Source organism: Lissotriton helveticus, chromosome 3_1, assembly GCF_964261635.1.
Source record: "Lissotriton helveticus chromosome 3_1, aLisHel1.1, whole genome shotgun sequence".
Taxonomy (NCBI): Eukaryota; Metazoa; Chordata; class Amphibia; order Caudata; family Salamandridae; genus Lissotriton; species Lissotriton helveticus.
Window position 1 is genome coordinate 1,167,517,612 of NC_136061.1, and position 24,813 is coordinate 1,167,542,424.

At 45.4% G+C, this 24,813-nt stretch overlaps 1 protein-coding gene across 11 annotated transcripts in view; it reads right to left on the reverse strand.

Moving 5' to 3' along the window:
* R3HDM1 (R3H domain containing 1) overlaps positions 1-24,813 on the reverse strand; it is a 536,983-nt gene that overhangs the window by 337,575 nt on the left and 174,595 nt on the right. For all 11 annotated transcript variants that reach the window (XM_078681804.1, XM_078681797.1, XM_078681794.1 and 8 more), the window contains 2 exons: positions 995-1,054; positions 774-914 (listed from right to left, as the gene is read on the reverse strand). In XM_078681804.1, the coding sequence (XP_078537930.1) occupies positions 774-914; positions 995-1,054 (201 nt within the window). The remainder of the gene's footprint in view (positions 1-773; positions 915-994; positions 1,055-24,813) is intronic.

Below are 24,813 nucleotides of genomic sequence, written 5' to 3' on the forward strand. Positions count from 1 at the left end.
TAGTGCCCTTCCGTTTCTCGTGATTTGCTGCAGTTTCAAGGTCTTCGAGTTCTCATTGCTCAAATGAGAGTAATTTCTGATATTTATAGGTTTCCCTCATCTTTATTGCTTGATTTTGCTCGCGAGGAAGTGTCACTAAGTCGTTGAATGTCACTCATATTTACACTAAAATTATGAAAATGTCACACACCGCAGTCTGAAACCTTGGCAGCGGTGTTTCACAAACCGAATCAATTCAAGTTTACGGATGGTGATTAAAAGTACTCAAACACATAAAAGGTGATGACCACTGGCAATGGCTCGAGGCAGCATTACAACCGACTGCTCTTTTGTCCACTATGCCACGTCAGACAAGACTGAGCTAGATTTAAATCAGCCTTTGGCATGCTCAAACAGGAACAGTTTAGCCCAAACTGCCAAGAAAGGTCCTCTCTGAACCGGACCACAAGCATGTCAATTACAGTCAGACAAAATGCAATCCTTTTGTTTGATGAAAAGTACTCTACTGGTTACTAGGCTATTGAATGGACACACAGCAGCTTCACAGTGTACTTACGGATCTGAAACAATCCACAAAGTACATTATGAAAAGCCACATTGCTTGATTTGAAAACCTGCGATATCATTCGATTTCGTTTTAATTGATTTGCAGCAGTAAATGTTTGCATGATATTAAAACGGACCACTTTCTACACTCAAAATTGTACAGTATAAATTGAGAGCACAAACCAAAGGAAAATCAATACATTATGTAAATCCAATGACATACTTACATTCTTGTGTTTCCAGTTTTATTTACTATAACAGACTTGCCACTTTGGTCAACATTATGATCTAATCCAAAGTAGGCAGCTACTCTGTGCAACAGCATTCTGTGATAGGAGGTCATGGGAGGAAACTTTTTACGTTGAATTCTGTAATGAAGAAGGCATGTTTGTTAGACACATTAATGAAAATGTAACTACTAACCTTTTTCAAAGCCAGAAGTACTTACTCATTAGTACCGATGAAGTCTAAAATCTCTTGTTCTAGTTTTAGCAGCATCATTCTGTCCCTGAAAAACGAAACACAAAGGCCATGCATGTTAAAGAATGCATAATGACAACAAAGTTACAGGGAAATATTTTATTTTAACAATTCATGTACTACCATAATTAACTGCACAACGAAAAGCAAACCATTATGAGACTTTCAAAATAAACGTTTTAGCATAAGCACGTGTTGAAGGGGCACACAGTAAATCATACCACACAGTGAAATAAAGATACTTTGGGATCTTTATTGTTCTTGGATTGTGATCCACAATTAAGAAAGGTAAACGGTATGCTTTCTTTTCACAGGATGTCCGCCCTTCAACCACTTGACCGTTGATGGGGCATGGCCAAGATAACATGGTGTGCAACACTTTTCTCTGGAGCTTCCCCGCCAGCCAGCCCAAATTTAAACCAGTTGACACAAAGCAGACTATCAACAGGACTACTGGCGAGCAATGGCAATCTTGGATGACATGGATGTGGAGGAAACGGAGAGTGGATGCCACGAAGCAAGGGGCTTTTGAAATACATATAAGAGACAATATGACAGACGGGAACTGACAGGGCTGACCTCTTCTTTGGATGCTCATCGGTGCTGAGGCCAGACGTCCAACAAGCAGTGAGGATTGTGTGAGGAACTACAATATGCACTAGATGTGCAGCGACAACTCCAAAGGATCTGTGTCAGAGGTGAGAACCACATGGCACCAAGGGGGAACGAGCAGTGGATGGGGGGCAGAAGTGACAATTGGACCCCAGGTGGAATTGGCATGATGTCGCTTGAGCGGAGATGCCTGAATTAATTAAAGTCTCAAGGCTAATGGCATGCGAAGACTTCCTGGGCTTGGGGAGTGTAGTTGGGAGCGAGCACTGGAACTAGAAGCCGTGGAGGAGTAAGTCACACTCAGAGAAGAAAAATTAACTGGCTTCATGGGCAGGTCCAGCAGTCCTGGCATGTTCACCTGCACCCCGAACACAGTGAACAAGGGCGGTGTGCATGAAATCAGAAGGTGGCCCTTCAGGCAGTCTGACCCCCAGATTTCAGCAGGCAACCTGGGCAATTAGGCACTTTTCAGATGGAAGAGGAATAGGCCAACCACATTACACAGAACAGGTATCTACGATCGGCACTTCCACTGGCAAGTGGAAAATTTACAGCAACCAAAACTCATGACTTGTTACTGGAGGGTCAGACCTCTAAAACAGACGGCCAACTACCGGAGGCTATGACCAATGTTTGGGGGGCTAGTATGCACAAACACTGCCAAAACAAATTAGACATGATTCTAGCTGCCATTAGAGACACATGAGACTCGTTGAAACACAATTTGGTGGTGGGTGATGTAGGGCTGCTGAGAAGACCAAACGAAACTGGTAGAAGTCATCAAGCATAACAAGGAATTACAGCCAAAAGTGAAAGAAATAAGTGAGGTGAAGAACCTCACAAAAATGATCTGGTGCCTTGAGGGTTAAGCCAATAAATGATATAATGTGAGCGTGGTTAGCTTGCCCGAGTGCACAGTAGAACAAGACATGGTGACTGTTTTGGAGAAATTGTGTCAACGGAGTGTGGCCCCACCGGTCGGTTCTGTGCAGAGGAAAGAGTATATTGAGTGCCAGTGAAGCCACGGGTGCCGGGGTCAACGCTAATGCCATTAGTGGCAAGACTTTTAAATACAGGAACAGCAATTTCGTTTGTATAGATTATTTTTTGCCATTTTGTTCAAGTTCACAATAACCTTAACAGTAACTGTACCCTATCCAGAAAAGAACAACACAATACAGCTTAGCGCCCTCCCATCTAGATGGTATAAAGGCAGCAGATGAAAGTAAGGTAATCTATCTACTCATCCTGTCTGGATGTCAATCCCTGTCACTTCCACAACGGGTGCCCCCATCTCCTGTCCATCCCAATCACCCCGCCCTCCCAGTCTCCTAAACTTGTTCCATCAGCCTGCATGTTCATCTCCAGGCACAGAGAGTAAGTGATCTCTTGAGGCCTGGAGTACAATCCAGCGAAGGGGGCCCAGTCTCCCCAAGCACTCCATCAGCCTGCATGTTCATCTACAGGCACAGAGAGTGAGTGATCTTTTGACGCCTTGAGTACAATCCCACGAAGGGGACCCAGTCTCCCCAAGCACTCTCTCGTTTCTGGGGGTAGCCCTGGCTGCCCAAATTGGCCTTTCACTGGCCATGCATCTATCTAGACCTGCCTTCCATTCAGGAACAGCAATCAGATCTTAAAGAGGACAAGAAGGGTGAGAAACTTCAAAGCAGTGAATGACAATGTCATGATTATCCAGATTAAACTTTAGTGGTACAAAATCATATCTCCACCTTTTAATAGAGCAAATGCAATTTAAGAGACATGAGGGTGAATTAAGCTCTACTGTTACCAGCACCAATCAAGATAATGAACAATGGGAAAACCATGCTCTTTGAGAAACCTAGAGATGATCTGGAATAAGCTATAAACCATGCAACTCGTGCAGCATTGTCTATGGAAAGGGAGAGCAAGACCACAGCGTAATGAATGACCCACAGTGACCCAAGCGAAGAGGGAACAAGAAGTGGCGGTGACATAAATGACAGATCATCTGCAGGACATCACCAGAGGTAATTGCCGACTTTGAAGTCTAGCTCCGTTGACTGAGAAATGGAGTGAGCAGGTAAGGACACTGATCTCCAGCCCAGTCATACCAAACAAGTAAAAAGAAATAATCTGAAGCAGCAGTGAGCCCAGTTACGGAGAAATGACAACGCGGTGTGGGAGCCAAACCCCAAGTATCACCTGAACACCAATATTTGGTCACCCCAATATTGAACTAAATAATTTGGTTCAAGTATCTCCAGTTGATCTAGTGTTTAAAGACTATACTCGTCATCAGGAGAACACAATGTAGCAGAGTTAAACAGAATAAATTACTGGAAGCATAAATGACAGAGTTCTAGATAAAAAATGAGCAAAAAGTGAATATATTCAAAATGAGGTACAGAGAAAAATACATGAATTACAGAAGTATTGACAAATGCAAATTTATAAGACTTAATAATCCCTGGATAGGGAAAATCTAACTAAAAGTCAAAGTGTCAAACTCCAGAATTATACTGACAGCATCCTAATAGCAAGTGTAAAAATAAATTAACAGAATCTGGAAATTCAGCAATGTATGATCATGGTCACATTAGCAAATCAGAAACAACTACGTAATATTCCAAATCTTCAGCACAAACCCATTTCCTATGGTAGGATAAATCTTCCACGTGCTACCTCAGCAACTGCACTCCGGAGATGTTCAACACAAAATGATACATTTCTTAAACAATGGCTCATAGAATTAGCACCTCTACGCCAAAACTTCCAGCGAAGTCCTTGAAAAAGATACTTTGGATACACGAAAGAGGATCCATTCACAATAGAGGTGTACCTAAAATGTTGTACATTACTAATATACTGACGTCATTTACTTAGTGCTCTGACTAAACAAGGGGACACCAATTGGAAGAGGGAAGTGAGCATCAGCAAACTGAGTAGAACACCAGAAACTACATCCATTTTTAAAACAGTGGCATCGAGCAAGAAAACGTACCATACATTTCATAGCATTATTTACTCTACGTGACATAGGAAACTCGTTCTAAGTGCAACATCATTAAAATATTGGTCACTACTCTATGCATCATTAAAAACAGCAACTATCAAAACTAATGTTCTCACAACATTCGCATATTTTGCATATTTTCAAAACTGTACAACAGCAGTGAGACCAAGTCTGGAGAAAGAGGGCAACAGCATCCTGATAAGTTGCTGTGTGTTGATCACTTGCATGGAAGTTGCAAGGACTACTTGATCGAATGGAGTGTGCATGGTGGGTAACCCAAAATAGCAGAGTACTACCACTGATACCCACTCCATTATTATGGAGGGGAAAAGCAAGATGGTGGCGGTGATTGCTAGGGGCGGCACCCTCAAACTTCATGAAGCCATGAATACGTATGTAATATTGATGTGGAACTTGAAGTACATGAATACTCTGCCAATCATCATAAAATGAATACATTCCTGAGGATCCAGGGGGCGTGTATAGCAATGCTCCAGTCTAAAGAGGATGGATTTAGGCTAGAGAGGTAGTGCAGAGGGCAACTATTTAACAAACACACTCTGCATTTGCTAGGAGCGTTTTAATATAGGTGAAACCAGAGGAACTGTTTACCAAACTGACAGAGTACATGGATTGGGAAGGCCAGTATGTCTCACGGCAGGTGTCCTACTGTTTAGTGTGTATGCTCCCAATCTGGAAAAGGAAGAGTTTCTCGATTATCTGTTCAGTATCTGGCAGACCTGTGTAAAGTAAGCTATTGCAATGTCTGTTGCATGTATTGGTGGTCTGCCACTGTAGACAATATTGCAGCTTTACTTCCAGGCACCGAGTTGACCACATGCTCCTGGGAATTGTGCTTGGTGTGGTGGTGGACTGAACTTAGAGCTAAGCCAAGATATTCAATGACGATAACAATAGGAGGGCGGGGTTTCCATCAAATAACAAAACCCACAAACCTTTTTAGAACTCCAAATGTTAGAAGTGCCTAATGATCATGTACAGTTTATCACTGGGACTCTGATCATCAGACAACTGTTTATTATGCTGATGGATGGCGGTGGGGAAGGAAGGGAATAAGTGGAGCATGTTTGTTTTATTGACTTTTGAAAGCTTGTAGACGTTCATCTAACACTGCTGTGATATGATCATGCATACTTTTCGGCTTGGCAAAATCCAATAAAAAAAAATCAATACATTTTTTAAAGATATATACAATATATTTTTCCCTCTGCGTAAAAAATGCAGATAGTGAAAGGAGGTGATTGTGTGTAACAGGTGGATTGGGATAAATCTCATCTTTTGTTGCAATCCTCTAGTACAGTACCGGCGAAAATGCAATTTCAAGGTGGAGGCAAGATTGGGACACAGTTGATTCCAGGAAGATGATAAACTACTCAATCACATGTGACCCACATGTCAAACTAGAATATAATACTCAATGGGGGTGGATAAAATCAACAGTTACGCATGCAGAATATTTATGCACCCTATCAGATCATTACCCTCTGCATATACGCTCGGGCAGACAGAAGACACTAGGAGCTGTTTGCCAACTACACAGGAGGACCCCAGGGATAAGCAGACAATCAGAGATTGTGGTAAATAAATAAATAATACCTCTATTTTTGACTAGATATACAATAACAGATAGCTCAATAAATAAGAGTCAAGATTCGAGGTAGCTGGAGTTTGCAGGTTTAATACAGCATAAAGGACAGGAACAGGACAACCTGCACGGGGAAGATCTGGGATGGCTAGCAACTTTTAATAACAGTGCACAAGCATATATAGTTAAACAAAATACATTGCAGTACATACAGTAGGCGTAGCAGTGGGCAGGGCCTGTAGCAGTCGCGAAAGATAAGGCAGAAAGTAGGTGTAACGAGAGGCGTGAACATAGACATGTGATGTAAACGTAACAGAATATGTCATAAATGGGGCGGAAACATGGAGGGGGCTACCTAAGGAGCCGGGACCTCTAACCTAGTGGTGCGCGCAAGCTGGCAATGACGTATTACTAGGGAGAAGCTGGGGGCTATGACTTCTGCGCTAGAAGGAGAGACTAAAGTCTGGAGAGTCAGAGCGACATGTACCTAAACACTATCTAGTATCTGATGTTTAGAGAACATGTTGATAGAAACTAAAAGTTATCAGGGTAAAGGCTAACAGACTCTAAGACTGGTGCATGCATTATCCTACATGTAGTGCGTGTTGAGGAATATTAAATGACCATTAATACAGTATTTCTCTTACATGGAGACATAAAAGCTAGACTGTGACGGAAACTATTGATGCGATTCAGTAGCTTAGGAATGCAGAGAAGGAGGGCTGGACTGATAACTAGAATCATAACATACTCTTGGCAGACTGGCAGGCAGAGCCAGGCCGAGCCGGGCACTGTGAGGCAGGAAGTAAGTGAAGGGTCAGGGATACAGGTGGGGGCTGTATCGCTCCTAGAAGAGGGTTCAGAAGACAGGAGCTGAATCGGAGTCCGGGCCCTTTTGAGGCCTAGAAACGGGGACTTTACAATGAAATAACGTGCACACTGTGAAACGTGGCAACATAACTTTACATAGGCCTAATACTCGTAGCTTTCACGAGAACTGGAAACTGGCATACTAGAGATGGACACGACTGTAATTGCGTCTTTAATCGATCATGGGAATACATATGCATATTAATCATGCACACATAACATAAGATGGGGAACACGTAGGGGCACAGAACATGGCAAAATTTACTTTTCCACATTCCCTCCTTGTCACTACGTTTCCATCAGGAAACATCTATATTCATGATACCATCTATCATTTCATACAGTATCATTTGCTCGTCTCGAATTGTCTTGGAACGGGACTTAGGACGGGGACTTGGAATACAGGATGTAGCACAAATGCCGCAAATCGCAGGGCCACATTGTATACAGAGGCAGCAACTGAATATGATCGCTACTGCAATACCTAGAAATGACAATACTTTCCATCCCCAAGCAGAAATTATACTCCAAAACCAACCGGACCATGTCCAGGTGCCTGGATTCTGGTGTAACTGATGGGCAATTTTATGAAGTCTGGTTATAGCTGAATAAACAGACGGCGCGTTATTAGGAATAAAAATGCAGCAACTAGATCCGATGACTCTACATGCTCCTCCTCTATCGGCCAGTATGACGTCAAGAACGAGACGATTTTGGAGCACAACAAATCTCATAGCAGATTGCTCTTCGGTTAAGTTACCTAGAGCAGAGGCAGTCTCATTCACTACTGCTTCAAGGGTTCTGGTTAACCTACGGATTAGCTTACTATTTTGGATAGGGCCTATAAAGAAGAAGAATCCTTTATTGAAATCTGTATACTGTTCTAGAGCAGTTTCAGTTTGATCGACAATTGGGGACTCGATCTCCCTTCTATGTCTAATGTGTACTAGATGTGTGTTTCTATGATAATCAGATGGGGCTAGGAAAACTGGTGGCAGTAGGAAGGCAATATAACAGGTTCCCTCCCAATCGAGGGGCAGACGAACATATGCGGTCTGACCACAAACAAAATAAGAATGACGTGAGGCTTTGAAAATAGATTTCCCACTGTCACTATACTTGACAATAGTAGTACAATCACTGTGTCCTACATGTACGGAACCATTATTTCTAACACATAATTCGCCTTTGACTGGTAGTACTGAAATAGCAGGTAAGTCTGGAGTAGGATCAGACTGAACATTCAGGACCATGAAATTCGAAGAATAATTACCTAAATTATAAACTTCATTTTCTAGATCTAACCCTGTTCTGTGGGGAAGACCTTGCTTGTCTGGAAAACATGTACTGTTCAGAAAGGACATATCTGTTGAGGATAACGTTAACGTGGACCAGGCTCCACATGAACCATTATGTGAGAAAACGGATAAGGAAACAGTGGCAGAACTCCCTTCGGTGTCTGGAAAGGGGGGAGTCGACCACACACCCAACAATTAGTGGCATTGCTGGTCTGGTGTGAATAATGTAACATACGGATAAATGAATTGTTGCGCATAGCAAGACGATAAGATAGTTCATGAGGAGGCAGATCACTAAACGTGTGCTCTACTGTAGCATTAGAAAACATATTTACATGAGAAATTGGAAAACATAAACGAAATGCATAACTTGTGCAGGTAACCATCAAGCTTAAAAATAATATGAAACTTAGAAAAACGATACATCGGATTGAGTTTTGACTAACTCTCTCACTATGGGGGTCTATCTCATACATGTCAGAAACCTGTCTAACCGTTTCACCTAGGGGAGGACTTAGACAATTAAACTGGCTGACTTATTTTACTAGACCGGAGCTTACTTTTATACTCCTGCTGCGGAGTTTTCTCTAACAGGGAGGGCTTGGTATCAATGTCATTTGCGGGACAGTCCTTAAGAATAGTATCTTGGCAGTCTTTAAAATCTTGACAATCCTTGGAAATGTTCTTGGAAACAGTTTTTAGTCGGAGTCCGTGAAATTTCTTGACATGTGACAGGTGCACCCACCCCTTCCTGCCTTCCAACTTGACGGCAGTACGGGTGGTCAAAAGGACTAACTTCGGCTCCTTCCAGCGAGGCTCCAGCGGACTTGAACGATCAAAATTCCGGATTAAAACCAGGGTGCCGGGAAGGATCTCGTGTGGCTTGACTTCAGTATTGTCGGGAAATGCAGCGGCAACCTGTGAACGACAAGAGTGTAGGGCAGACATCAAGGAAGCTAGGTAATCTGTCAGCATATTACTGGAAACATCTGTAATACTTCGGGGTCTAGGTGTACCCCACATGTTCGGGGGGCGGCCGAATACGACCTCATAAGGGGACAGACCTGATCTGGAATGTGCGACCATGCGCATATAAAATAGGGCAACTGGCAGAGCTACTAGCCAGTCCACACCTTTCTCTTTACATATTTTGGCGATGCGGATTTTTAGGGTCTGGTTATGTCTCTCTACGAGACCTGCTGCTTCAGGATGGCGTACACAATGGAACTTCCACTGGTACCCTAACAAAAGGGAAACATGCTTCATGAGTTCAGATGAGAATGGCTGGCCGTTATCAGAATACACGACCCTAGGGAGTCCATAGCGGGGGAAGAATTCACGAACCAACTGCTTGGCAGTGGTCGTGGCTGTGTAATCTGGGACTGGATATGCTTCTGTCCACCTGGACAAAGCGCATACAACTACAAGGACATACTTGAAACCTCGACATCGCTCCATCTGAATGTAATCCATCTGGAGGACCTCAAAAGGGTGGTCAGGGGGCTGGAATCCACCTTGTTCCACCGGGACACTTTTACCTGGATTGAACTGGCAACATATCATACAGGTACGGACTTTCTGCTTGGCTGCAGCTCGTAAATGCTTGTTGAACCAAATGTTCTGGATACTGTCTAACATAGCTTTTTCTCCTAAATGTGCTGGACTATGTGCGGTATTGATAATGACTTGAACCATAGAGTCGGGGAGAAACCATGTGGCTTTTCCCTTCGTCAACCATCCCTGATCTGTCTGGACCCCTCCTTGTTCGGACAATTTCTTGATTTCTTCGGGAGTAGCATGTAACTGGATGTCTATGACATCTTGAGTAGGGTCCTTAACTGTCATACAAGTAGTCTGTTCTAGAGTGGATGTCGGTGTCTTGCTAACTGGAGTGTCTGGAGTCTGAGCTGTGAGCTTGGCTGTTCGATCTGCTAGATCATTTCCTTGAGAAATAATGTCTGTAACTTTCGTATGTGCTTTGCACTTCATGATAGCGATAGCTGTCGGTAAATGTATTGCATCTAACAGAGCTTGAATAAGGAAACCATGCTGAATCTTGGTTCCATGAGAAGTCATAAAACCTCTCTCTAGCCAGAGCACTCCAAAGTCGTGTACAACTCCGAATGCGTAACGTGAATCTGTGTAAATATTAACTTTCAGGTTCTTGGCGTGTATGCAGGCTTGAGTCAGAGCGACTAGCTCTGCTGCTTGGGCGGACAGGGTGTCAATACGGTGTGTTTCAATAACTTCAGTGTCAGTAGTCACTGCATACGCGGCTACTAGTTCTCCTGTACTCGTTCTCATACATGAACCATCCACATAAAGTGTCAGGTCAGGATCTGGTAATGGAATATCTGTCAGATCTTGTCTTGGCTTGGTCATGGTGTTAACTACTTCCACACAGTCATGTGTGGCAGGATTTGAAGTAACTGACGGTAACAGTGTAGCAGGATTTAGAATGTTGCAGCGTCTGATTTCTATGTGTGGCTGGAACAGTGTCAATTCATAACCTGTCAAACGTGCAATTGTCAAGTGTTGAGTCTGTGTTCGGTTTAAAAGAACTTCCACGGAGTGTGGAACTTGTACTGTCAAGGAGTGTCCTAATACTATGGAATCACTTTGTCTGATAGCTAGTGCTGTGGCTGCAACTGACTTGAGGCACGCAGGCAGAGCCTGGGCTACTGGATCTAATGTGCTCGAAAAATAAGCACAGGGCTTGTATTGTCCTGCTTGATCTTGTGTGAGAACAGATAATGCTGTACCATCACGTTCTGTGACAAAAAGTGTAAAAGGCTTACTGTAGTTTGGTGTAGCTAGAACAGGTGCTTGGCATAAGGCTTTCTTTAGCTCATTAAAACTAAGTGTATGTTCAGATGTCCAAGGGAGAACAGTCGATACGGCTGCCTCCTGTGTCGTTAACTGTATCAGTGGCTTGGCTAGAAATGCATACTGAGGAATCCATTGTCGGCAATAAGAAGTGAGGCCGATAAAAGCACGTACCTCCTTCTGGGTCTTGGGCTGAGGAAGACTCGCTATTAACTGGATACGGTCGGGTGTCAACTGCCTACCCCACTTGGACAGTAAGTGGCCTAAGTAGATCACTTGCTGGACACAGAATTGAAGCTTCGAAGGGGACACCTTGTGCCCCATCTCGGCTAGGAAATACAAGACCGTAAGTGATGCTCGCTCGCAATCTCGTTCAGAACGGGCTGTGATCAGTAGATCATCGACATACTGGAGCAGGGCAGTGTCAGTTGGCATGTGAATATTGTCTAATTGTCTCTTAAGTGTTTGACTGTAAATACTAGGACTTTCTGTGAAACCTTGAGGAGCTCGTGTAAATTTATAGCTCCTTCCATTTAAACAAAAACCGAAAAGGTACTGGCTGTCTGGATGAATTGGAACACTGAAAAATGCATTCTTGAGGTCGATTACGGTAAAGAATATTGCCTCAGGATCAATAGCTGTCAACAGAGATGAGATATCTGGAACAACTGGGTACTGGGGAATAATACATTTATTAAGTTCTCGAAGATCGATCACTAATCGATACACTGGGGGTGCATTTGGATCAGTACGTTTCATGACTGGAATGATAGGAGAATTACATACATTGGAGTCAGTTTCTACAACAACTCCTTGAGCCATGAGCTCGTCAATAATTTTGGATAAGGCTGCTACAGCCTCAGGTGGCAATCTGTACTGTCTGATTCGTGGCAGGACTATACCTTGCTTGAGAGTCACACGATGGGGTGTGATTTGCATGAAACCAACATCAGTTGGACCTTGTGCCCATAGATGCTGCGGAACATTAGACAATCTCGGATCAAAATCTCGTAAAACATAGTGACCCTTAAAGTCACGTAAAAACAAACGTATTCCTTCTGGGGAACAGCAAATAACTGCACCTAATTCTTTCAGTATCTTAATGCCTAACAAATTTTCTGGACATGATTTCGTAAGTAATAGGTCAGTAGTTCAGGACAATGGACCAACTTCTAGAGTAACTGGCTTTGATATCTCGTTTACAATAGGCTTTCCTGAAAATCCAAGGGAAACATTTCTAGAGCCTGAGAGCGGAGCCCCTGGAACCTCGTCATGACTAATAGTCGTCCTACTTGCCCCTGTATCAATCAGAAACTTTCTGTCTTTCCCTAATACTTGACTATGAACATAGGGACCCTCTTGATCTACAGGTATCTCGATGAGATGCAAGCCTACCTCCCTCTCTAGGCTGTTTCATGAATACGCTTGATACTCTGGGTACTCTGCCTGAGCATACTGGTACATCTGCTGTGTAACATGCTGTGTTGCAGCGATAGGCTGCGGTACTGTAACTGTCTGTTGTGCATTCTGTGGCTGAGAAGTCTGTGAAACTTGTTCTTGTCTAGGCGGACGTGGTCTTTCTTTAGTTTTACCGGTGGCTATATTGTGTTTCAGAACTGCACATTCGTTTATAAAATGACCTGGTTGTTTACAATAATTGCAGGTCCCTTTAACGGGAACTGCAGGATGACTGGCTTGATTCGGACCCCTCTTCTGACTGTCTTGTGGAACAGATTGTGCAACTAGTACTTTCATTTTCGTGTCTTTCATACGTCTTCTCTCGTGTTCTTGCTCTTCCCTGATTCTATTCTGGTGGTACTGAAGCATCTGTAACATCTGGGACGGAGTACTAGCTTGCCATGTACTTTCGACTTTCAAAACTCGATTTTTAACTTGTGGGCTTGAATTCTCGACTAATTTAGTAACAAAAAGATGAGGGTATGACTCACTACTCGTCTTTAAACCACTGTTTATTATAAAACATTTCTCGAATCTGGAATAAAAATCACTAGTGTCTTCGTCTTGTTTCTGTTTACAGGCTGAGATCGCATCCCAGTCTTCCTTTTTAGTGGCTAATAACCTAGGTAAAACTTGTATTAATAATTCTGGTAATTCTTTACATTTGTCTCCAAGACCGGTACCTGGTACTCGTATCTTGTCTTCAGCTTCTAGAGCTGTCCAATCGATCTTTTTCTCTCCCACCTCCCAATCTTTTTCCTTGAGTTTTTCATATATGCCCGCAGGCAACAGGACTTTTAACATTTTAATAATATCTGGATACGTGTATTCTCCCATACGGAGCATGTCTTTTAATTCTCGGTGGAACCCTGCTGGATCTTTGTCGTGACAGGGAATTAATTTCTTCATCTCTAAGAGTTCCATCTTTGTAACTGGGGTGTAAACAAATACTCGTTGCATTTCACCACCCGCTGTCCTAACTGGGTGTACTTCTCGTAACGGATTCTGTCTGTCTATATAAAACGGTTTACTTTCTGGAGGTGAGACATGAACAAAATGTGGGTTCAAAAACGTTCTATATTTATGGCGCTGTTCTAGAATGACACTAATTAAATCGGTACCTAAACCTTTCCATCTATACTGGAGTAACTCGTTCAGGACATCATGTAACGGACCTTGATCAGAATGTTGACCCTCATACAGAGTAATGAGGTGCTGGATCATATACATACCCACTAGTCGCTGCTCGGCTGGGGGCAGTTTCAGAAACATTTGTGCCACTATTTCGTCTGGAAAAGTGGTAGAATCAGTAATCCATCGGACTGCTGATCGGGCTAGTTCTTGTTCATGCATAGTACTTAACTCACTATAACCGATTCGTGATTTCAGAATTTCATCCGTAGCTTGAAATACTTGTTCTAGAGAGCCTTGTTCTGGTGCTGGAAGATGAAAGACTTTCTTGTGTTCTAGGCGTAAATGTCGGTCTGGAAATCTAGATTTACCTACATACGCTATTCTGGCGGTATTCTCGTCGTCTACCTCTTCAGTAGGAGAGTCATTTTCTTTCTCGCTTCCTAGAGCTTCTTTGCGTTGTTCGTGTAACCTTATTATTTCTTTACGTATTCTCTTGTACATACTCTCTATACTATTGAGTGTCTTGTGCTTACCCTCGGCTACATTATCACTCCACTTTGTCAGAATTTTCATTTCGGTCGGATCTTTAGTCGGGGAATCTTGTTCCCGTATTAAACAATTGATCAGAAACTTTAATAGCATGAACTGGATCTCAGATTTTCTGTGAGACATGACTTCAGCAATACTTTCTGGATCTTGTCCTGTACGAATGAAACGATACATTCTGTCTAGATCTTCTTTCATATTCGGTAGGGTGACCAAATACTCGGACACCTGCCTTATACGTACGGAATATATAACCATACTATCCTCGCCTGGGACTGGATCATAACAGCATTCAGTAAGAGCTCGCCTGATTTCTGCAATGGACTGATATTTGGGCGTACGCTGTAATGCACGTTCATGTAACTCGACTACCCCTAGACGTTCACTTGGCGGCGGGGTACCAGGAGGACCTCCTCCCGCGGCCCCCATACTGGAATTGTCGACTGATACTCTTCGTGCCGGCAGAGTGGCTGATGTGGCAGGAATTTGTACTACGGGCTGGACCGGGGGTACCGTAACAGGTACTGTAACAGGTGCCCCGGTGACTGGAGGACCATGAATTACATTATTTACAGGAGCTGGTGGTACAGGATTTGCATATTCTGGAACTGTGTCGTCCAAATAGGACGAGAGAAAAATATCAGCTGCGGTCGGTTTGTGACGTAGCTTGGTCGGAACTAAGGGTGGCGGAAAATTACTGGATGCTTCCGGGGTTGCTTTTGGCAAGCCCTCGGCAAGAAGAGGGTACATACCCTTAATAAGGGCATTTCTCTGTCTGTCTGACTGTTCGGTTTTAACTCGTTCACCTATCTCGATTAGTTCCCTTTCTTGGGCTCTTTCTGAGGATTCTCTACTTAATTCTGACTTTCTGATTTCTTTTTCGGTTCTTTTATGAGATTCTTTGCGCCATAACTCGATGGCATCTTTCTGTGACTGTCTGGCTTTCTTTTTCCATAATGCTTCTTCTACTCGCATGATGCACTCGGCATCCCACGTACCTGATACGGGCCATCTATACTTTTCTTCTAATTCCTTGGTGTACTCCACCCATAAATCTAGATACAATATGGCACTTATGCCATGCTTTTGATACATAAAATGACCTGGACTGTCCCTAGGCGGGACAGGAACTGCTTCTTCTAACAGACCTTTTCTAGTTTTTAACTGACGTAACTTGGAAAACAATGGCATGACTGGGCTGGAGTCTAGACACAATACAATACACAATAAACACGATAATTACTGAAGAAACACCACTTTCATACCACGACATTGAAATACATGAATGACATTTAGGATAACAGTTCGGACAAAATACTACCTGGAATACTGAAAAAAGAATACATGAATTTCTCGAGAACAGAACGGACTAGAACAGAAACTAGATGCACTGCTAAAACAGTACGAAACTTACCGGTCTCATAAAGAGACACGTCAGGACCCGCATCCACCTAAGTGGACACTTCGTGTTGGATCTGTGTACCCAAACCCACGGACCAGAGACAATGCAATTGACCCTGTCTAGATACTACCCCAGCAACGGTACTCACCGGGCAGCAAGAACGGAAGGCCTCGGACTGGACTGGACTGCTACGACGACGGACTACGAACTTCGGACTTCAGTTACGGGTGGGCCTCCGGATACCTCGGACCTTGGACTCTCGGCTTGGGCTCTGGTCGGGACTCGCCGCGTTCCTCCACCGCCTCGTCTGGATGCTGGACCGCAACCTCCGTCTCCTCCGTGGGCCTGAGGGATACTTGAAGCAGAAATATCTGCCACTGCGCAGGATGGTTCCGTCACGACTGCAGAGGATCAGGGGGCTTGCGTGGCTTCTCCGGCGCGTGGGGAAAGGGCAAGTCCCTATTCGGGCGCCATTATGTGGTAAATAAATAAATAATACCTCTATTTTTGACTAGATATACAATAACAGATAGCTCAATAAATAAGAGTCAAGATTCGAGGTAGCTGGAGTTTGCAGGTTTAATACAGCATAAAGGACAGGAACAGGACAACCTGCACGGGGAAGATCTGGGATGGCTAGCAACTTTTAATAACAGTGCACAAGCATATATAGTTAAACAAAATACATTGCAGTACATACAGTAGGCGTAGCAGTGGGCAGGGCCTGTAGCAGTCGCGAAAGATAAGGCAGAAAGTAGGTGTAACGAGAGGCGTGAACATAGACATGTGATGTAAACGTAACAGAATATGTCATAAATGGGGCGGAAACATGGAGGGGGCTACCTAAGGAGCCGGGACCTCTAACCTAGTGGTGCGCGCAAGCTGGCAATGACGTATTACTAGGGAGAAGCTGGGGGCTATGACTTCTGCGCTAGAAGGAGAGACTAAAGTCTGGAGAGTCAGAGCGACATGTACCTAAACACTATCTAGTATCTGATGTTTAGAGAACATGTTGATAGAAACTAAAAGTTATCAGGGTAAAGGCTAACAGACTCTAAGACTGGTGCATGCATTATCCTACATGTAGTGCGTGTTGAGGAATATTAAATTACCATTAATACAGTATTTCTCTTACATGGAGACATAAAAGCTAGACTGTGACGGAAACTATTGATGCGATTCAGTAGCTTAGGAATGCAGAGAAGGAGGGCTGGACTGATAACTAGAATCATAACATACTCTTGGCAGACTGGCAGGCAGAGCCAGGCCGAGCCGGGCACTGTGAGGCAGGAAGTAAGTGAAGGGTCAGGGATACAGGTGGGGGCTGTATCGCTCCTAGAAGAGGGTTCAGAAGACAGGAGCTGAATCTGAGTCCGGGCCCTTTTGAGGTCTAGAAACGGGGACTTTACAATGAAATAACGTGCACACTGTGAAACGTGGCAACATAACTTTACATAGGCCTAATACTCGTAGCTTTCACGAGAACTGGAAACTGGCATACTAGAGATGGACACGACTGTAATTGCGTCTTTAATCGATCATGGGAATACATATGCATATTAATCATGCACACATAACATAAGATGGGGAACACGTAGGGGCACAGAACATGGCAAAATTTACTTTTCCACAAGATGAAAACGTACGCAGCTTCAATCGCCATGCTGGAATGGAATGCAAAGCATTCAAAGTCATGATCAGAAGCCACTGTATAAAGAAGAGGAATACTCTCCATCAACAGAAATCGTCTGCTATCTAGATTATGTGATGTACATGACCAGGAGAAAAGACGAAGGAGACCAGCTGTCTTATAATCCTACAATAATATTTCATGTGAAAAGGCTGGGGAACCTGCAAGTGTCGCAAGAACAATAGGATGAAGTCTAGAGATGTTCGCCATCAAACTGTGGATTGGAAGAACAGTTTACAGAAATCAAGATTAGGAAGTTATTCGTGAAACTTACATGGGCAAACAGATTGCCAGATGAATTTTACATGCTTATTCTTATATAGAGGCACACAATCTCCTAACCGATGAAGCCCACCGGCAGGGACTGCTAGCCCAATTCACAAAGGTAATGCTAATAGGCTCCATTCTTAAAAATTAGCTGTAATCCTTGCGATAGGTCAGTATATAGATGGCTTGCCTTAATGGATGCGGTCTCTAAGATCCTCAGCAGCATCACAGCTAATGGTATAATGCTGATACCATACCTCGTTCACCCAGGTCAAAACATGTTTGTTCCTGGAGGGAACACTTCACCGAATACATGTTGTCTCTCATGTGTCAGAGTTCTCCAAAGATAGCCCCCAATCAATTAGTGCAATCGGTGGACTTTGAAAAGGCCTCTGACACGGCTGTTTGGCAGCAGTTGCTTGTGGTCTTACAATGGGTAAGGGTTACAGATTTACTCAAATGGAAGAAGCTTCTAAATGCTAAGCTGACTGCCAGAGTCCAGAACTGGCCAAGCGATCAGACAGACGAGACCCTTTGACCCCCTACCCTCACACTCCCCGATTTTCACTTTGGCCATAGAGCCACTGGTGAGTAGGATGAGGAAGGGGGGGGGGGGGGATTCGTTGGTAGAACCATGTTAATGAAGACAAGCATAGTGACCTTCTATGCAGATGATAAACTGCGGTTCCTTACGGATGCTGCAACTGGACAGGAACCGGCCATGGAAGAGATAGAGAGGTCTGAGAACATACAATAATTGTGTGTTAATTGGCATAACTCATGCATATTTCTTCTTAGGCCAACACAGAGTGCACTGCTTTTCCCCACTAATTATTATTCAGCATTGCGGCTAGACAGGGGGAGGCGAGATAAGATTATAGGGTAGAATGGTGAAATAACCAGGTTGAGAAGTTTTCGGAAGAGAAGATGGCGGGATTCTGATCGTAGGGGTAGAGTGTTCCAAAGTTTAGCTGAATTATAGGAAAAGGATCTTCCTCCGCTGCTCACCCACCTGATTTTGGGGTTGACTGCGAAGTTAAGATTGGTCAATCGAAGGCATTTTCTGGGGCGATAGGGGGTAATGAGGGAGCTGTTAATAGCAGGGCCATTATCCCACATAGTCTTATGAGCTATGCACAGGGCCTTGAATTTAATTCTTTCCAGAATAGGCAGCCAGTGTAGGGACTTAAGGGCTGACTTGGTTGACTGAGTTTTTGGGACCCCAAGCAACAGCCTAGCAGCGCAATTCTGCACGACTTGGAGCTTCCTTAGCGTTGCTTTATGTGCGCCTAAGTACAGAGAGTTGCCATAGTCCAGGCGCGATAGAACCAAGGCCTGAATCAGGATACTCCTTGCACCCATCCGAAGGAGAGGGAGAACCTTCTGAAGTAGTCTAAGGGTGCCGAAGCAAGCCCCTGTCACTTTCACTGCTTGGTGATCAAACTCAAGAGAGTTGTCCAATCAAACGCCCAGGCTTTTGATCCTGGTCTTGGGGGTAGGGGCAATGCCCAAGCAGGTGGGCCATATCTGTTTAAGATCCATGTTAGAGGTATTGCCCAGAAACATTAGATCTGTTTTTCCTCCGTTAAGTTTGAGGCAGGAGTTTTCCATCCAGGAGGCCACTTTCAGGTTTCAAAGTTTGAGGGGAAGTTTCCGGGACCACTGAGGGTAATCACCAGCCATGTGTCGTCCGCATAGGTGACGATTTTGATCCCGTAAGGAAGGATGATATCAGCGAGAGGCCGCATGTATACATTAAATAATGTGGGGCTCAGCGATTATCCGTGCGGGACTCCGCAGCTGAGTGCTAGGCTCCTAGACATCGACACCCCTGAGAAGACCTAGAAAGTTCAACTGTCTAGGTAGGATTGGACACAGGCGACCATTTCACCTAAGACTCCCAACCTCCTAAGTCTCTCTAGTAGGATGTTAAAGTTAACTGTGTCAAAAGCTGAGCTTAGGTCAAGAAGGATAATAGCTACAGCTCCTCCTTGATCAATAATTTGCTTAGACTATTCGACCACTGCTAGAAGGGCCGTTTCAGTTCCATGTTAAGGACAGAAACCGGTCTGGGTGGAGTGCAGGAGGTCATGGGTTTCTAGAAAGTCAGAAAGGGTCAAATTCACATGCTTTTCTAGGATCTTAATGATTGCTGGAAGCAGCAAGATGGGATGGTAGTTGACTAAGTTATCTGGGTCTAACGTCTTTTTTTTTTAAGTAGGGCCTTTACCATGGCATGTTTCCATGGTGGGGGGACTAATCCTTAGTCGATGGACAAATTTTCCATTTCCAAAATGTTGGGGAGGATCAAGTTTCCAGCTTTTCGTAGGATGTGGAGGGGATCCAGGGGGAAGCCTGATTTTAATTGAGAGGGTACATTTCTGACAACTTATCTAGATTTAAGGTTGGAATTTCCTTAAGTACATGTACTGGGTGAAGTGGGAGTTTGTCCTTTCGTAGGAGGTCACTGGGGCCGGGAGAATTAGGGAATGCAGTTTATATATTTTCTTTGAAAATAATCTGCCAGCTCGTTACCCCGCTCTGGGGAGGCCTCGGGGGATAATCCTGACCTCGGAAGCTCTAGGAGATCCTTCGCAGAGTGAAAATTTTGCCTGGGAGTGTTAGCAGCAGATTTGATAATACCTTCATAATAGGTTGCCTGCGCTTCTTTAATTCCGTTTGATAGTGTTTTAGAGATTCCCTTTATTTCTGTTTACTACGGTCATTGTAGTCTTTTCTCCATTTCCTCTCCAGTCTTTTGTAAGCCTGTTTAAGTGATCGCAGCTTGGGTGAGTACCATGGTGACATTTTCTCTCTCCCTTTATGTCTGGGCTTAGCCGGGGCAAACCTGCCAGTGAGGCCTCAATCCAGCTGTGGACCGGGGAGCAGGCAAGGTATGTGTCATGTGACAGATGTCAACCAGCTGAACTCCACCTCCCAATACAGTAGTGGCTGCCATCGCCCTGGTAGATTGGGTTTTCGGTCCTACTGGAATTTCCTTCTTTGCCAAAGAATAACCGACCTTGATGCATAAGACAACCCATCGAGAGATGGTACGTTTGTGTACAGCCCGACCTTTCTTAGCGCCCACATAACCCAGGAAGAGTTGATCATCCACCCAGAAGTCTTTAGTGCGGTCAAAGTAAAAGGACAGCGCACGTTTTTGGTCCAGGTGGTGGAGTCACTCCTCCTCCTTGGAAGGGAGCGGGGGTAGGAAGAAGGTGGGCAATGTGAAGGTCTGACCTATGTGGAAAAAAATATTATTCACTTTGGGTAGGAAAGAGGGCCTAGTACGAAGGACCACTTTGTCCAGATGGACAGCAAGAAAGGGAATTTAGGAAGACAGAGCCTGAAGCTCACTCACCCTGCGAGCAGAGGTGATGGCAAGCAGGAACGCAGTCTTTGAAATAAAAAGACGTAGAGGACAATCATGTTGTGGCTCAAAGGGAGCACAGGTAAGATTATTAAGGACAAAATTCAAGTCCCACTGGGGCCTTACGAAGGGAGAAGGAGGAAAGAGAGGAGTAATGCCCTTCAGAAATCTGTAGGGGACTCGAAAAGAGAAGGCTGATCAGGAAGGCGAAGAAAGGCCGAAATGGCCGAAAGATAGCATTTAAGGGTGCCCAGAGCTGAGCCCTCCTGGCCCAAAGAAGGAATGAAGAGGAGAACCTCTGAAAGAGGGGCAAAAAGGTGATCCAGTCTTTGCTGTGCACCATGCCACAAATGTGTTCTATCTACAGGCGTATACCGTTTTAGTGGAGGGATGCCTGGCTGCAAAGATGACATTACAGACTTGGGGGGGAGGGGGGGGGGGGTTCGAAAGCTGTCAACGGTCACTGCTCAATCTCCACGCAAGGAGGTGGAGGCTGGACAGGTTTGGGTGGAAGACCGTCCCCTATTACGATAGAAGATCCTCCCAAAGAGGCCGTCTGATCGGAGGATCAATAGCCATGCTCAAGAGCTCTGGGTACCAGACTCTTCGTGCCCAGTCCAGAGCCACGAGAATGATTTCGGCCCGGTTGTGTTTGATCTTTTTCAGCTCTTTGGGTAGAAGTGGTACAGGCGGCAAGGCGTACATGAGGCCGCAATTCCACTCGCGAAGAAAGGAGTCGACGGGCGAGTGCCGCCTTGGAAATTCCAACGGGCATAACTGCTCACATTGCGCGTTGTCTTCGGTGGTGAATATATATAACCAAGGCTCTCCCCACTGCTGAAAGAGACCTTGCACCGCCTCAGAGTGAAGGTGCAAATTGTGATCCATCATGCACCGGCAGCGGAGTTCGTCCGCCCTGGGGTGCAGGGAACCCACCAGGTGTTGAACCACCAGTGATGTGCCCTGATGTTCCAGCCATGTCCAAAGGCGAAGAGCCTCTTAACATAGGGTCCACGACACCACCCCTGCCCTGTTTGTTGCAGTACCACATGATGGTGGTGATGTCCGTGAACACTTGCACGACTCTTCCTTTGACAGAAGGGAGGAATGCCTTCAGTGCAAGACGGAACACCCGAAGCTCTAGAAGGTTGATGTGGAGCCCGGACTCCGCCGGAGACCAGAGGCCTCTGATCTCCGCCTCCCATGTGGCCGCCCCATCCTAGGAGTGACACAACTGTCACCACTCTGAACTCTGGTTGGGAAGGAAGAGGGATCTGCTGTTGACCCAATCCTGGTTTGTGAGTCACCACTGCAACTGACTTGCAGTCCCCTCCAAGATCTGGACATCATCGGAAAGATTCCTCTGATGCTGCACCCACTGGAACTTCAGGTCCCACTGCAGAGCCTGCATATGCCATCTGGCGTGATCCACCAGCAGTATGCAGGAGGCCATGAGGCCCAACAGCCTCAGGGTGATTCTCACTGAAATTTGGGATAGAGGCTGAAACATCGGAATCATAGCCCAATTATCCTGGACTCCCTGCTCAGGAGGATAGGCCCGAAACTACGCTGTATCCATAACTGCTCTGGTGAAAAGCAGCTTCTGAGAGGGAATCAGGTGCGACTTCGGCACGTAGATAGTGAACCCCAGCAAATGCAGGAGGTTCGCCGTAGTCTAAAGGTGGGAGATGACAGCCTGGGGCAAGCCCGCCTTCAACAGCCAGTCATCAAGATAGTGGAAGACTGGAACCCCTGATCTGTGCAGATGAGCTGCGACCACCACCATCACTTACGTGAACGACCGAGGGGCGCTGGTAAGGCCAAAGGGGAGCATAATAAACTGAAAATGCTTGTGGCCTACCATGAAATGTAGGTAACGTCGGTGGGCATTAATACAAATATGGGGAGCGCAGATTCTACGCTCCACTCCCTGGTGCACTGCATAACTGGATAAACTATCCAACACATTTTCTAACGTTCCACATTTCTCCAAGTTAATCCAATGATAGAAAGTCTTTTCAAAGTTTATTTCATTTTCGCCACATCCATAACAAAATGTCTTTTGGAGGCTTTTCATATTTGCGTGTGTCCATCCGGACTTCTTCATAAATATGATCCAAACGACAACAGGTAGTTCAAAGCAGCATCTCTTTATTTCAAACCCAATGCATTTCGGGCTGTAGCATCAGCCCTTCGTCGGGGGTCACTATAAAATTAATTGCAGAAACATTCATCATTGCCAAGTAAATAACGTTTTCCACAGCATACGCAAGAATCTGTATTTTCATTTTTTTAAAAATCGGTGGGCAGGCAAGACAGGGATGTGAAAATAAGCGTCTTGCAAGTCCAACGCCACCATCCAGTCTCCAGGGTCGAGGGCAGACCAGACCTGAGCTGAGGTTACCATTTTGAACTTCTCCTTCCGGAGGAAGCGTGGCGTCCCTGAGGTCTAAGATAGGACGCAGGCCTTTGTCCTTCTTGGGGACCAAGGAGTAGAGGGAGTAACAACCACAACCTACTTATGGCACAGGGACTCGTTCGATGGCACCCTTGGCCAAGAGAGTCATAACTTCCTGACGGAGAAGGGCCAAGTGATCCTCCGACATGCGAAGGAGTGTCGGGGGCATGGAGGGAGGGGTAGTCTTGAAGGCGAGGGAGTAGCCCCTTCAGAGTATCTGCAAACCCACCTGTCCGACGTGATGTTGTGTCAGTGGGGGAGGTGATGGCAGATTCTGCCACCCACTAGCAACTGGTGGCCCTGAAAAGTCCGACTAGGAAGGCTTGGAGGATGCTGCAGGGGGACATTGGTGGACTGGCCCGCCCGCTGGTCCCCAACCCCACGATCCTGGGTCCCACGTGCCCAGCCATGCATAGGCTGGTTAGCTTGCGCTGCCCTGTGGCTCTGGGTGAAACGTGGTGGGGCACCCCTTTCATGAAGGTAGACTGCATGGGCGAGAAGTTGCCTGTGAGGCCAAAGGATCTGGCCGTGGCCCTAGAGTCTTTGAAGCGCTCAAGCGCGTTGTCCGCCTTGTCACCAAACAGGCGACCGCCACCAAAGGGAATGTCCAAAAGTGTGGATTGGACATCTCCAAAGAAGCCAGACGTTCTCAGCCAGGTGTACCGCCTCAGGGCTACCGACGTTGAAACCGTCCTACCCAGCGAGTCGGTGGTATCCAGCCCACACTGGACGGTGAACTTAGCTGTGTCTCGACCCTCAGCAATAGCGTGTGTGAGCACGGCCCGGGCCTCCTCTGGGCACTGTGGCAACACTTGTGCAACTGTATCCCACATCTTGTGTGTATAACGGCCCAAGAGACATGCGGTGTTCACCAACCACAGTCCTAAGCTGGAGGAAGAAGACATCTTCCCAAGATGGTCCAGCTTCTTGAATTCCCTATCAGGGGGCGCAGTAGGGAATGCACTTTTTGAGGATGAGGCTTGGACAACCAAGCTCGCAGGGGTAGGGTGTTGGGAAAGGAAAAGTGGGTCGCCAGGGCCGGTCGGTGGCGTTGGGCAATCATCCTGTGAACAGGAGCCCCTGTGCTGGGCTTGGACCAAGTGCCCAGAAGGATGTCTGTGAGAGCCTCATTAAAAGGCAGCAGGGGCTCCGAAGAGGCTGCTGCCGGCTCAATCACCTCAGTAGGGAGGTTAGTCCTGACAGCCACCATAGGAAGCTCGAGATCCAAGGCCTCAGCCGCCCTACAAAA